The sequence below is a fragment of the Enhydra lutris genome, unplaced genomic scaffold (genome assembly GCF_002288905.1).
Source record: "Enhydra lutris kenyoni isolate GAN:26980312 unplaced genomic scaffold, ASM228890v2 scaffoldscaffold24, whole genome shotgun sequence".
Classification (NCBI taxonomy): Eukaryota; Metazoa; Chordata; class Mammalia; order Carnivora; family Mustelidae; genus Enhydra; species Enhydra lutris.
Window position 1 is genome coordinate 6,540,651 of NW_019154108.1, and position 13,998 is coordinate 6,554,648.

The 13,998-nt window shown below is 40.4% G+C and overlaps 1 protein-coding gene across 1 annotated transcript in view; it reads right to left on the minus strand.

Moving 5' to 3' along the window:
* Positions 1 to 1,110: 1,110 nt before the first annotated feature.
* The window catches only part of LOC111150746 (regulator of G protein signaling 7), a 511,256-nt gene continuing 498,368 nt past the window's right edge, over positions 1,111 to 13,998 (minus strand). The window contains exons 12-18 of the mRNA XM_022508325.1: positions 13,637 to 13,698; positions 12,571 to 12,681; positions 11,014 to 11,139; positions 6,391 to 6,577; positions 3,659 to 3,748; positions 1,870 to 1,923; positions 1,111 to 1,185 (exon numbers count right to left, since the gene is read on the minus strand). Of these exons, the coding sequence (XP_022364033.1) occupies positions 1,111 to 1,185; positions 1,870 to 1,923; positions 3,659 to 3,748; positions 6,391 to 6,577; positions 11,014 to 11,139; positions 12,571 to 12,681; positions 13,637 to 13,698 (705 nt within the window). The remainder of the gene's footprint in view (positions 1,186 to 1,869; positions 1,924 to 3,658; positions 3,749 to 6,390; positions 6,578 to 11,013; positions 11,140 to 12,570; positions 12,682 to 13,636; positions 13,699 to 13,998) is intronic.

Below are 13,998 nucleotides of genomic sequence, written 5' to 3' on the forward strand. Positions count from 1 at the left end.
AATTCTGACATTTCCTATGGGTGCTCATATCTCACCCCAGCACCAAGCAGAAATAGTTTATCTTTCTTGTGTGTGTCACAACATCTTGTTTATATCATCGGGCTCCGGAGCAATTAAGGTCTCTACCCTCTACATACTCCTGAGACATAGCACGTGTCTGGAATGTAGCAGTCATTTCCTGTATGAATTGGGACTGAGGGCAGTAGATGGTTGAGCCTGTCTTCCCCTTAATTCCTACTTAAAGCCTGCCGCGTGTGACAGTGTGGTACTATTTTAAGAGTTGGGGATGGTGTTGGAGGAAAGACCACCATTTTGCTTCCTTCCCTGCATCTTCCTTATCTTGTGTTATTATTTATTTTTTTAATCATTTTTTAAATTTATTTTCAGCAGAACAGTATTCATTGTTTTTGTACCACACCCAGTGTTCCATGCAATCCGTGCCCTCTCTAATACCCACCACCTGGTTCCCCCAACCATTTTTAATTAGATCACAGAAATTTCCATTCTAATCTTTAGAAAAATATTCTGTCAGCATTGTGTTAGAAAAGGATGAATTTGGAACAATTCTTAAACATCGCACAGAGCACTGTGCAGCAGCCTATGTCTACTTTCTCCAGCAAAATCTTGAGGCTTTTTAAAAATATTGTCTTTATCTTCCCATGGTGACTTATGAGGCATGTTTAGGAAAATTTGACTTTAAAGGTCAGAGATCCCAATAGAGCCAGCCAAAATTTTGTGAAGTTTATAGAGTGATTAATTCCTGGAGTCCTTCATTTTCCAGCCCTTTAATTTGTGCAATCACATTGAATGTTCAAAGTATACACTGCTTTGTAAAGTCTTTCAAATACCCTGTGCCCAGTCCCAACCAGCAATTCATAAATAGAACTGATTAACATTCCCCACCACAGAGGTCCTTGAAGGAAACTAAGAACAAAAACAGCATCTTTGTTGAACCCAATTTGCTTACATTTCAACACACATAACTCCACTTAACTGGCCATCACAGCAAAAGCCACAACACACACACGCACAGCAGCATGGAGCTAACCACACAACTCAACAGACAATGCAGACAAACTTGAGTATAAACCAAGAGTTTTCTACCTCTTTTCATAACAGGTTAGTGCTGGCCCTCAGTGTTGGTGTACAGTTTTTATGGCATGGGAAAATGGGGATGTTTCTGCCCTATAAAAATAAATGTGTTGAAGGCTTTAGTTTGAGCTTACACATGTCAGAAAGTTCCAAAGGCACTGGCACAACACACACACACAAAAAAGTCCCACAAACAAATATATCACCAAAATATCACCAAAACACATGGCAAGGTACTAAGAGAACAGTGGTAGGAAAACTACTGGTTTCCTGGATGATTTAGGCAACAGTTTTCAACACCTTCCTGAAACATAAAGCATGCTGGTGGGTCTTTGGTGAGGTATATCTTGTCACCCACCACCATTTATACCAACTCATTAGGTCATTTTCTCCCTGCAGAAGTAGAAAGCACAGAACCCTCATTGTTCTTTACCTTCTAAGCTTTAGGAAGGGCTAAGAGAGCATGTAGAAATGCATGCACTATCTTTAAGAAAGGGATACATGGAATAAAAATACAAAAAAAATAACAATTTCTTCATTTTATATGTCATAATATGCACTTCTTTCCAAACCTCAGTTTGATACATGTGGTTTTTTTCATGGATGACAGCTTTACTCTAGAAGGAGCTGGGACAGAAGGATAAGCAGGAAGCACAAAGTTCTGAATCTGAATAAAGACAATACTTCACTTGTTACATCAAAAGATGCAGGGTTAGAAATTGGGAAACTTTCTGAATTGGACAATGATTTGCAATTCCTCAAAAAGATAAAACTTACCACATTCTGTGCAAATTTCTCAAAAGATGTTCTGCGATCCATTGAGTGTGCCGACTTACATGAGTGGGGGGATGGGGCAGAGGGAAATAGGGAACATAAATAAGAAAGCAAAGAAAACAGAGCAGAAAAAGGATGATGAAATGAGGCAACAGCAAATCCATGTTCTAAATCGAGGGACCAGGAAGGTAGGAGAGCTGCCAAGGAAGGACCCTAGACGCAGGTCACAGGTTCTGTTTTTGTTCGTACTTTTAACACCAAAGCGCTTCCTGTCCAAGCAAAATGGTACGGTTTCAAGCAAAGTCAAGTGACACTAAATGAAGTAGATACGTGAAGCTTTTACACTGACATGAGTAAACCTACATACTTGAAAATCTAGTGGAATATTCTCCAAATTCCCTCCTAGTTTGCTGTCAGGACTAGATTTCTGTTGATTACGTGAATTCTGCAGAGCACTGCTGTCCAACAGAACTTTCTGAAAAGATGGGAACTTTGGGGCGCCTGGGTGCTCAGTGGGTTAAAGCCTCTGCCTTCGGCTCAGGTCATAATTCAGGGTCCTGGGATCGAGCCCCGCATCGGGCTCTCTGCTCGGTGGGGAGCCTGCCTCCTCCTCTCTCTGCCTGCCTCTCTGCCTACGTGTGATTTCTGTCAAATAAATAAAATCTTAAAAAAAAAAAAAAAAGATGGGAACTTCATTCTATGTTGTCCAGTATTCAGAAGCCTTAATCTGGGGCATGGAGCACTTGAAATATGGCTAGAATTTTATGTACTTGTAACTAAACTTAAAATGTTAACAACCCCATGTGGCTGGTGGCAGCCGTACTGGACTCCTGCAAAGACAGTGTATCTGCTTCTAGCTGTGAAGGCCATGGACTTTGAAGACTCCCGTTAGCCCAGATAACAGTCATAAATCACACAAAATTACAATTCAATCTCAAAATTTCAAGAAGTTATGGACTATTTTAACATTAAAAAATAGTGATTTTTATATTCAGATTTTCCATACCCTGCTTTATTGTTTATGCTGGTTATAAACATTAACTGAATAATGAGGTCTGTTGCAGCTCTTCCAAAATGTGCTTGGCTACCTTCTTAGGTATGTAAAATTTATCCCAGGGATACTAAGTAACCCAGGATAAATAACAAATTAAAATATTCTGGAGCAAACATTACTACATTCTGACAACTATCATTGAAAAATATGAGTCTAGGGATGCCTAGGTGGCTCAGTGGGTTAAGCCGCTGCCTTCGGCTCAGGTCATGATCCCAGGCTCCTGGGATTTGAGTCTTGCATCGGGCTCCTTGCTTGGCAGGGAGCCTGCTTCTCTGCCTCTGCCTGCTTGTACACCTGTGTGCTTGCTCACTCTCTCTCTCTCTGACAAATAAATAATTAAAATCTGAAAAATAGGAGTCTACATTTAGTCATGGGGTATGTGGCCAAGAACACACGAGCTTACTGGAAAGAGAAAACCCTCAAGTTTTTGACCTAATGATGTTGTTCTTTCCTTTCCATTAATGGAATTTTTATTTCCTTAAACTAGACATACAGAAGACTAACATGAAACATGGAAACTTCTAAAAAACGTAAAGCATGAACATTTGCAGAAACAAAACAAAATAAGCAATCAACAAAAAAACACCTTAAATGGCCCTTATAAAATGCAAAGGTTTGGGGAAGGTCTTAGAGTGTGTTCACTTACCATTTGTCCAATACCCTGGGCTCAGCAGAAGGAACTACTCCACACAATTACAACTGAGAACCAGATCGAAAAAGGTCACAAAGAACCAATACCTTTTTCTTTGCCTGTAGAAGCTCTTGGTAGGCACTGGATCTTATAAAACGTGGATATGAATCACTTTTCATCAATTTGTAAATGTGCTCCTAAAAAGAAAGAGTGGTTGAATTGCTTCTTTAGTAGTTCTCAGGGGCAATCAGATACTGTGATAAGAATATACAATATGGTCCAAAAACAATTCTGGAAGCAGCTAAAATTGACAATGTTGGTGAGAATACTTTGTGTTGATAGGACATCTAAGTCTTCAGATTTATTATTTTATTCATGGATCAATATTTGAACTGGTTTGAGAGCTACAAGGAGGCAAGTCACATCCAGTCCTTGAGAGAAATGGAATTCAGTTAATGGAGTGTCATGAAGTGATTTCAGATCAAGTGGCTGATTTATATAGGTCATTCGAGACTATGAATCTGCTATCTCTTAAAATTATTTCAGGCCAAAAGTGAATGATACGAAGTCAAGATCGAGTGGTCATCATCGATACCTCTGGCATCTACATGTACTTGGAGGACGCAGACTGCCCAGATGAATCATCTCTTCGGTGCAAATTATACGGAAAATTGTCACCCACATCCACTCTGGGGCAGAGCACAAGTCTGAGAATAAATTTTGGGATAGTGACTTGCTCGATCTCCCAATTTGTATGCTTTTTAAAAAAAGCTCCTTTAGTGACAGATTAGGTAAACATTTAATCCTAATCAGTCTGCTGTGTTCTAGCTTGATAATGAATACTGATAAACAAAGAAATCAAGAAAAAAATGTATTCATCCATTTCACTACGGGCCCAATGTCGGGCGATTCCGCTCTGGCCCCCTGCGACACCGCGGAGCATCAGTACTCCTCTTTTTAGTCTCGGGAGATGCCAGTGAGAGTATCCTGGATGTCCCAGAATCTCTTTGTTTGCAGAGAATATGTATCTTAAAAATGACTGTTCCCCTGGTCTCAACACACCTGCATACTTTGGAGTTACTCTCACTCAGTATCTAGCTCAAGGCTCCTCTCCATGAGGCTGGTACATTAGGGACCCTGTCAGAATTGGTGGTTAGAAAAGTGGGGGGATATCGGACTTTGGAGTCCAGCATTGTGGGATTCAGATCTTACTGTGTTGAAGACCTGCCAGTTCCAAACATAGAAATGCAGGCCAGTTTATTCATCTTTCTGAGTCTTCGTTTTCTAATCTGTAAATAAGGGTGTTGTAAGGATTAACGGGATGGTCTCTGGCAAAGAAGGGGTTTGGATAGTAAGTGCTCAGATCTACTCGAATATATGCCAGGCACACTTCAGGTAATTTAATCCTCACCAAAAAAGCGCATCTTTTCTTAAATAATGCCAGGAATCTCTATTACTGAGCATTTTTGAAGATGAGGTTAAAAACCCAGCAAAAACTGGGGTTAAATATCTGAACTGAACCGAAAAAGAAGCCCAGTGTCAGGTGGGCTTCTATATTTTCTATAGAATGTTATGCTTTTTTAATTTATTGGAGACCTATTAAGAATATTTTTAATGCCACAGATAACAAATATTCCTCTGTAGACTTTAGGAAGGTCATTCCAAACATTTTACACATGGTTGGCTCTAGAAAAATGCTTGAAATTTTGTCTTGAACCGAAAGAAAGATAAATCGGCGAGAAGCAAGCAACACGGCTAGAATTTCCATCCTGCTCTCTCGTGTCTCTGTAATTACTTCCACCTAGAAGGCCATGGCAGAGCCAGACAGAGTGGGTATCTGGTTAGCTGTTTCAGCCTGTGGTAGTTTTTCTATATGATGGTTCGTTTCTTTAAACCAAAGCCAGGAGAAATGTAATTTCCACTGAGAATGCAAGTAAGGAAGGGCGTGTGTATATGAGTCTTACTCCATCTTCTGTATTTTATTTCTGTAATGTGGTTATCTGAAAAATAAGATGCTTTCTAGAACTATTCATCTCTGGAAGAGTCTTAAGAAATTAAGAAGTATATGTGTTCCGACTTAAATGCCAATTTCAGCACATCATTAGGAAAATAATATCCTCTCATTTCAAGTTCATTTTTCTCTTGAGCATAATTTTTTTGGAGAAAGTGGAAATTCAGATTGTGTCCAAAGAGGCGCTTATGTCCAGTTTGAAAAAAAAAAAAAACACTAAGAAAATTAGTATCTTAATATAAACTTGTCTTAGGAAATGAGTATCTTAATATAAAATTTCCTTTTTTTTGGTCACAGATTAAAAAGTAAACTTGGAAAATTCATCCATGCCTCAATCTATTATTTCGTTGCATCATCAAAGACAAAAATGGCGTGGGTGTGACGTTAATTTAAGCTGCTTTAGTTTGGTTCTGACTAGCCATAATAATGAATAACTTAGGAGTGTCAGAATCTTAGAATCTCCACATTGGAAGGCACCTGAAGATTTCAAATATGTTCTCCTGAGGTGGGGCCATCCTGAGAAAAGTGTTTTCTCACATACTGGGTGACAAAGTGGAAAATGAAGTGAAAGTGTTCAAATCGGTCAACCATTCCCCTTCAAGAAATTTTCATGTAAAAATGTTCAAATTGGTAAGACATCCCCGGGTTCTAGAAACTATTTTAATGTGTCTCTGTTTTAAGTCCACTGGGGTCATCTCACGCACAGTTACCGAAATTGACAGCGCTGAGCCTCGCTGCCGCTCAAACGCAAATAAAGCCGAGGTCACTGCGGTGCCGACGTCCCCGAAGCACGTTCGTGACTCACTGTGAGGCCCACGCGCTACCGACCTGAGCGTCCTCGAACGTGTACCGCCCGGGCTCCTTCACATTCTGTGTGGTTTTGTCGTAGCTCTTAGAATCCAGGTTAATGGCGCTGGGGGCTCCGGGAGCCAGAAATTCTTGCCATATTTCCTGCACTCGGGAAGGGACTTCTCGAATAGGCCTTTTCTTCAGGTCCTCCACTGCCAGCCAGAATCTGTGCAAAACGAGACACCAGACATTCCCTGTGACGCCGCACAAGCTGCAGGTCCTCGTCGCCCTGACCGGTCAGACCACGCACGACCGTGCAGGAACGGGCCCCGTCTTCCTGCGGGCTTCCAAGAGGCGGCCCTTCTTTCCATGAGTCGCCGTCAAATGTATCGAAGTTTTCCAAAGGAAACACGGAAAACAATCTCTCTTAAGTGTTTTTTGTTGAAAGCAGATCTCCCAGAGCCCTGATTCTTTACACTTTAATTTTTAGCAGAGCAAAACTGCGCTGCCAAAGAACCGTTTGTTGGAAAGGGAGAGGAGGTGGCAGGGAATTAGAGTGAGGGACATGGAGCATCTGCTTGGGGGCTAAAGGAGGGGATTATGCTGTCGTCTTTGAATCTTTTGTCCATTTGAGCAATGAGGGTTAGTATGGAGAGGATTTTCTGCTCTACCTGGCAAGGGAATTACAGTGAAGCTTTACTGGAATTAAGAGAGGACTGGACACAAGATCAGAAAAGGCCCTAGATGGAGAAATCGGGGCGAGCAACTGATTTTGGGCTATTTAATTCAGAGCGTTATGGAATGGCAGAAGCAACCATCACATGTCACTGTTTGAAAGTTTTAAATTTGCAGAGGCCTTACAGCAATTCAGAAGCTCTGATAAAACAAATATATACTGACTTTCTTCCAAATATATAAATACGTTTTATCTACTGCTGCACAGGATATACATACTCTAAGGAAAGAACACCAGAGCATGTTTTGATTGATAAGAGCAAACAGCAAAGCCTAATAATAAAGGGCCACATTGTATTAATGGGTTTCACTTCTTTAAATTTTGCTGTGTTACATGTTTTGGTTAGAAGTAGAAATAATGTTGAAAAGATGAATACGTGTATCATTATAATTTGTTACGTGAAAAAGGAACTACTAGGTCTATGTTATCCTCAATACGGACCATTGTCGCTCTCATGGCAGATGTAGTCATGTATGAAATGGGCAGATGGCCACAAAGACGGAGGTCGCGACAAGCTATAGAGTCTTAAGAGGTACATGACCAGCAGAACTTTCATATCATTAAGTTTTAACTTGGGCACTAATGAAAAGTCAGAAATAAGCAATAGAACAGTTGAACTAGAGTTAGAATAGCAAATATTACCCAATCTAGTGAGTTTCCAGTTTCTTGAGATCATTCTCCTGTACATGTATGTAACGGTGGATTTACTGTTATTTATCACATGTATGTAACAGTAGATTTAGACAGTGCCTTACACAGGAAATTATCATCACTGCTTTCAGAAGGGAAGGCTCAAGACCATTCATTTCCTCCAAAAACAGGAGATTTGGACACTGTGAAATTTAATAGGAATGCCATGTGCCATCTGAGGGAGCATAAGTGAGGTCATCAATGCTCATTCAGGTTCATTCCAGCATGCTTTGAGCACCTTGATCCAAAGAATTTTTCTGTCCTCAAAGAACAGAACCACTAGAGAAAAAGATACACCATTTAAATGGCGGCCTAATACGAGGAAGCCCAGGAAGGGCTCTCAAGGGACAGAGCAAATGACAGTGTGGGAGTGTAGAGCAAAGAACCTTCTGCTGGGCAAGCACTGGCCTGGAGAAGGGAGTCCTAGGAAAGGACAGAACATTTAATACAGGGTTGAGGAGATATTAATCACAACATCTACTCTAATATGTAAGTGCAGGCACTGTTCTAAGTGGTTCAGCTCTACTAACTCATGTAGTCCCTACAACTCCAGGGTCTGTGCTGTTGGTTTCCCCATTTTCAAGAAAAGGCAATGGAGAATATGGAGATTAAGTCCGTTGTTGAAGGCTGCCCACTATGAGCATCGTAACTGAGATGAGTTTCAGGGCTGGGGTCTGCCCCTTGGGTAATTCACGGCAGACCACATGCTCATCACCACTCCCTCAGACGTCTCCCAAAGACCTTCCTTGCCTTATCCTCAGCCTCCCTGCAGGTGCGATAATAAGGTAGCAGAATGGAAAAGCTCTGGTAAGCTCCCACCCCCCAATACACGCTAACTGGAATCTGAGGAAGTAAGTGTCTTAATGTCTTAGAGTCTTGAGTTCTTCATCAGTAAAATGGGATGATAATGTTTATCTCATTAGGGTTCCATGAGATTAAATAAGACAAATTATGTAAAAGGCACTTTCGAGTGCCTGACAGATTTTTAGACATCCCACAACAAAACTCACATTACTGTTTACTTAGTACTTATGCTATGCTGTGTGCTCTGCCTGAAAAAGGAATGAGCAAAATCACACCAATGGGCAGCAGAGGTGGTATCTGAGGAAGAAGTAGGCATCCATAAGCAGTATTTCTTGACTTTTTTTTCTGTCTTAGTACTTGGAGAAAGTGCTCATCTGAGTGTCTACACTGTGTAAACAGCAGGTGCTTACAGGCAGCTGCCCGATAGGATGCACTGAGACTTTAGGCTCGATTAGCCCTGCCAGCGAACCGAACTGTTCTGTTTCTCTTAATCTGTCACACCAGATGCCTAAGTGGAAGAAATGGGGCTCAGAGTTGGGGAGCAATGGAACGTAGCCTGTACTGGTTTACAGAAAGCCGAGGATGCCAATTATTAGCCCATCTGACTCGGACAAGCCGATTAGCTTCCCCCTGACATATGTTGCTTATCTGGAAATGGGGCAAGAATGTTTACACTTCATTTTTGTTGTGATGATTAGATGTGTGATGATCAGAAATAGCAAACACAAAATATGGCACACTTACAGCGGTAGGGGGTATGATTAGAATATGACGCGCATGGAAAATATGTCGTATTTCCTGTATGAAATGACTTAGCGGGACAACTAGCATGGCATAGGATTATTGAGATAAGAAATGGTCAAGGCTTGAACGCAGAATCAGCAGTTAGTCAATCATCCTTGAAACGGAGTTTGCACATACTCGTTCCTTTGCCCAAACTTCTTCCCTCTTCCTTTCAGTGGGTGGGGAGGGGGGAATTTGGGGCTGGTTATCTCTAGACATCCAGGTCACAGCCTAAAGCCATTTTCCCTGGGATGCCTTTGCTGACCTCCAGCTCTGGGTTGACTATCCCTCTATGCTTCTCCAATCTAAATAACCACCAACTTGTGTTGTGATCTCTTTTCTTCTCTGTATCCACCACTAGGACCATTTTTATTTGCTTAGGTGATCCTGGTGAGGCTCATTCCTTGTTTATTTCCTCATTGTGACCCCAAGGATGTCAGCCTTATTTAAAAACTTAGAGAATTAGAGGAAATTCCACCTCCCCATCTTCTGAAAGGCTAAAAAGATATTCTTTCTCTGCTCTATTTTTTAATGCATTCTTACACTGAATAATTGAAGACGTGGCCTCAGTGTAAAAAAGAATCCTTAGCAATTGTAGATCTCGTAAAAACCCTGTCAGAAAGGGTTCCGATAAACTTGAAAGAATCGGAAACTGCATCCCAGCGACTCACGACAGGCACGCATATATAACCACATTCCTCTAGGTTCCGACTGTGGTCATCTTGCTTAAACCACAGACCATCTGTCAAAGTTCTCCATTATTTCTGAATGGTTTGGTATTGGGATCCGTTCAGTCATCTGAAAAGAATGTGACAATGCCTGGGGCCGTAGTGTTCCAATGAAAATAAATGAATGCTGGGACCTTTCTGTAAATGAATTTCACAGGACTGCCTAAGTCCTGGGAAAGTCAATTAGGATATCATGTTGCAAAAGAATAATGAATGAAAGAGTTCACGGACAAACATTTTTATGTAGTGGAAAGTTGTCACTCACTTCAATGATTGTAAGCAGGGCCACTAAAATCCACAGCAGTGTCTCATTGAAAAATTCAATTTCCAGGTGCCTCTCAAGTTAGAAAAATTTCAAAAAAATATGTAAGGATGATGTTCACAGCAGATGGGTGGGACGCACACCCCTTTTCTACTAAAGCTCAGTGTGGTGTGGATACCAACCGCCCTGAGGCTGAATTTAAACATGCAAAGTGGATGGACTGGCCCATAGTTTTGTTCCAAGTTATTTTTAATTTAATAGACACCCGGATCTCTTTTCCTAGACCTTACTTAGGAAGCAATATGCGAAGAAGATCAATACCGATGAATAAGGATGATATAGCTGCATAAATGTTATTGTCCATTCCTCGTTTTGTCAAACATTAGTCCAAGGATTACACTTCTTTAAAAACTCCATTTCAAATGCATCAAGTTATATACTTAAAAGATCAAGAGGTAGTGTAAAAATAAACCTTGTAAGGGACTGATAACGCTGGACAGGCTTCCGCCGTTGTTAGCATTTTCCCTCCATCAGGAGGCAGCAATTCCGTGGGTTCATATCATCAACACGTTGGTAAGAGACTAACTGGTCTATTTTGTGCAAAAGAACCAGACATATTTCTCTCTGACAGAGAATAAGATACAAACAATGTGTCTTACCTTAAATTTTCTGAGCTGAATTCTGACTCTAGAAATTTAAGGAACTGTTCTCTCCCAACGGGGTCTTTCAATGCTTCGTCCATGCCAAAACCCCATCGCTTTACCCTCTGCTGGCTTGGTTCTTTGCTGTAGGAGGTAAAACAGAGCCAAATGTATTCATCGCCAATTCTGTATTTTGTGATCACATTTCCCCTCAGAATCATATATACCCCGGGGAAGTTCCCATCTTTAACATATCTTTCAGAAAAAAAAATCTGTGACTGATGGTGTTGCATGAAGTCATGTTGAAGTATATGTTAGGGATTAACAGTGGTGTCTAATGTTTACTAAGCATTGGGTGCTAAGAGATTCTCTCTTTTAGATTTTTTTTTTGCAACTTTCTGAGACAAGCACTGTTATGCTCTCACTGTGTAGATGAAGAAATCAAGGTACAAAGAGAGTTATGACTTGCCCGTGTCTGACAGGCAAGAAGGGGCAATATTCTACACATTCTGACCTCAAAGCTCATTTCTTAGCCACTATATAAAGCAGTCTTGAGGGGCGCCTGGGTGGCTCAGTGGGTTAAAGCCTCTGCCTTCGGCTCAGGTCATGATCCCGGGGTCCTGGGATCAAGCCCCGCATCGGGCTCTCTGCTCGGTAGGGAGCCTGCTTCCTCCCCTCTTTCTCTGCCTACTTGTGATCTCTGTCTGTCAAATAAATAAATAAAATCTTAAAAAAAAAAAAAAAGCAGTCTCGAGGTGGTAGGCTGGACTGGGGGAAAATGCATTGGGAACCAAGAGGCCTCAATTCTGGTAATGAGTCTGCTGTTGATGAAACGTGTGACCTAATCCTAGCTGAGTCACAACATTCTGGAACCCAGATCCCTCATCTTTAAAGTCTAGAATTTATGCATGAAGAGTCTGCACTTGTCAAACATTTAAGAACACTGAATGGAGGTAAAAGAAAGAAAAGGTCCATAAATACAGTTTAGTACAATACAACTAAGTACAAAATCCTTACTCTGTAACGTGAGGGACACTGTTCTCATGACTCTGTCAAGATCAGTGACTCGAGTCTTCCGCTCTCAGGAAAGAAATCAGGAAGTCTTAGATCGTGCTTTGGTTTGCTTAAGAAGTCAGTCTCTTGTCAGATTCTCTTAGAGTGTTTGTGGTGTTTTGTTTTAAAAAGTGTATAAGGGCATACTTGTACGGGCTTAACTGAGTCTGGATTCAGCATTCATTCTGCTTGAATATGGGGCCTTTGTGGCCCTGTGGATTTTCAGAGAAGCTAAAAACAATGCACTAAATTTCAAGAACCAAAGATCTCAACTCTGACTAGTCTATTCTGAAACTCCTGTCCTTCTCACTTTGTGCCCGTCCTCCGGAAACACAAATCTGGACACAAATGCAAGTATCTAAGGTTCAAAAACTATTACCTTGAACGAGAACTTTATATCATGGGCAAATAGAGACACAGAGTAAAACTGAACTTAAATTATCAGCTACAGAATTCTTCCTATTTCAACCAAACCCTGAAATAACTGTGAAATCTTTGAAGAGAGGAGAAAATGTCACATACCTTGCTTCGAGTTCCCAGAAAGTAGTATCATCAGACAGCCATGGGTTCGAAGGGTCAGGTGGCACAAGAAATGGGTCATATTCTAAGTATTGTTCTGTGTAACTTAACAGACTAGAGAGAAAAAAACATTTTCATCTTCTTTAGTTTTTCTGGCTGAGCTTATACCCAGCCCCAAAATATGGAACACAATATAGGAAGGTCTGGCTGAGGAATTACTTGTTTATAGAGTAAAATCTAACAGCAATTTTTACGTTTCAGTAACTTACATGCATCAGCTTATGGTGCATCTTGGAAGGCAAACGTGGCTAAGGGTCCACATCTACCCGTGCCTGATCCAAGTGAGGCAACATCCCTCCATTCAAATGAAGCAAAATGGAAGGCGTCGGCGTGTGAAAAGCTGTGCTAAAAGCCAGTTCCAACCTTTGGTCAACCACTCCACCCACAGCTGAACTGATTTTAGCCAACTTGGAGAACGGGTTAAAAGGCAATTGTTGTCAAAAGTATTTATAGGAATTAGGTAAAGGGGAAATCACTAACTTTTTAAAAAAAAAATCTGTATTTAAGAAAAGAAATAAGAAAAAGATGGAGAGGAGAGGAAGGATGTTGGAGAGGTAGGATTTGGCAATGCTCCAAAGTAAAGAACACGTGTGCCATTAATAACAAATTTAAATGAAGAAAAGGAAAATACTGAAAATCTGTGTTTAATTCAAATTCTGAAGTCATGTAGTCATTGAAAAGTGTGAACGTTAAGATGAATTTACAGAGAGGTTCTAAGTTGCCAAAAAGTAACTTGATAAATTGAAAGCTTCATTTCTCTCAGCAGGAGTGAAAAATTCAACTCCTTGGAATTATCTTCTGTATCTGATTCTGGCTACGCAGGATTGGATCGCTACAGATTGAAGATTGTAATGATCATTCTGTCATTTAAACTATGACAGAAGAGGGCTTTGGAAATTTTCTATGTGCAAAACGGAAAAACAAAATAACATTTCCTACAGGATTCCATTTTTAGCTCATCTGTCACATGAAATTTTTTTTATTTATAGGGGCATCTTGAAATACTCACCTATCAGCAACTTTTGACATTTTTAACCGATGTCTATCTAACTGTATTTGCCAATATTTAATCTGAAAAGAGTTAAGGAAGTAGTTAAATAAGTAGTGACATTCTCATAATTTTCAACTCTAAATTCTGATAGACTGGGCAATTCTAAGTATTTATTCTAAGTAAATTTCAAAATCTGAAAAATCAAATGAGACAGCTCTGAAAATTAAAGTGTTTGAATAAAAACATAGCCAGCATCACTTTAGAACAGCAATGAATCTGAACTTTCTGCATGCTTTAACAAAATGTAAATTTATTTGAAAAATGTTCTAGAGATTGTAAACATTTATTCATATTGAATAACCAAATCAGAATCATCCCCC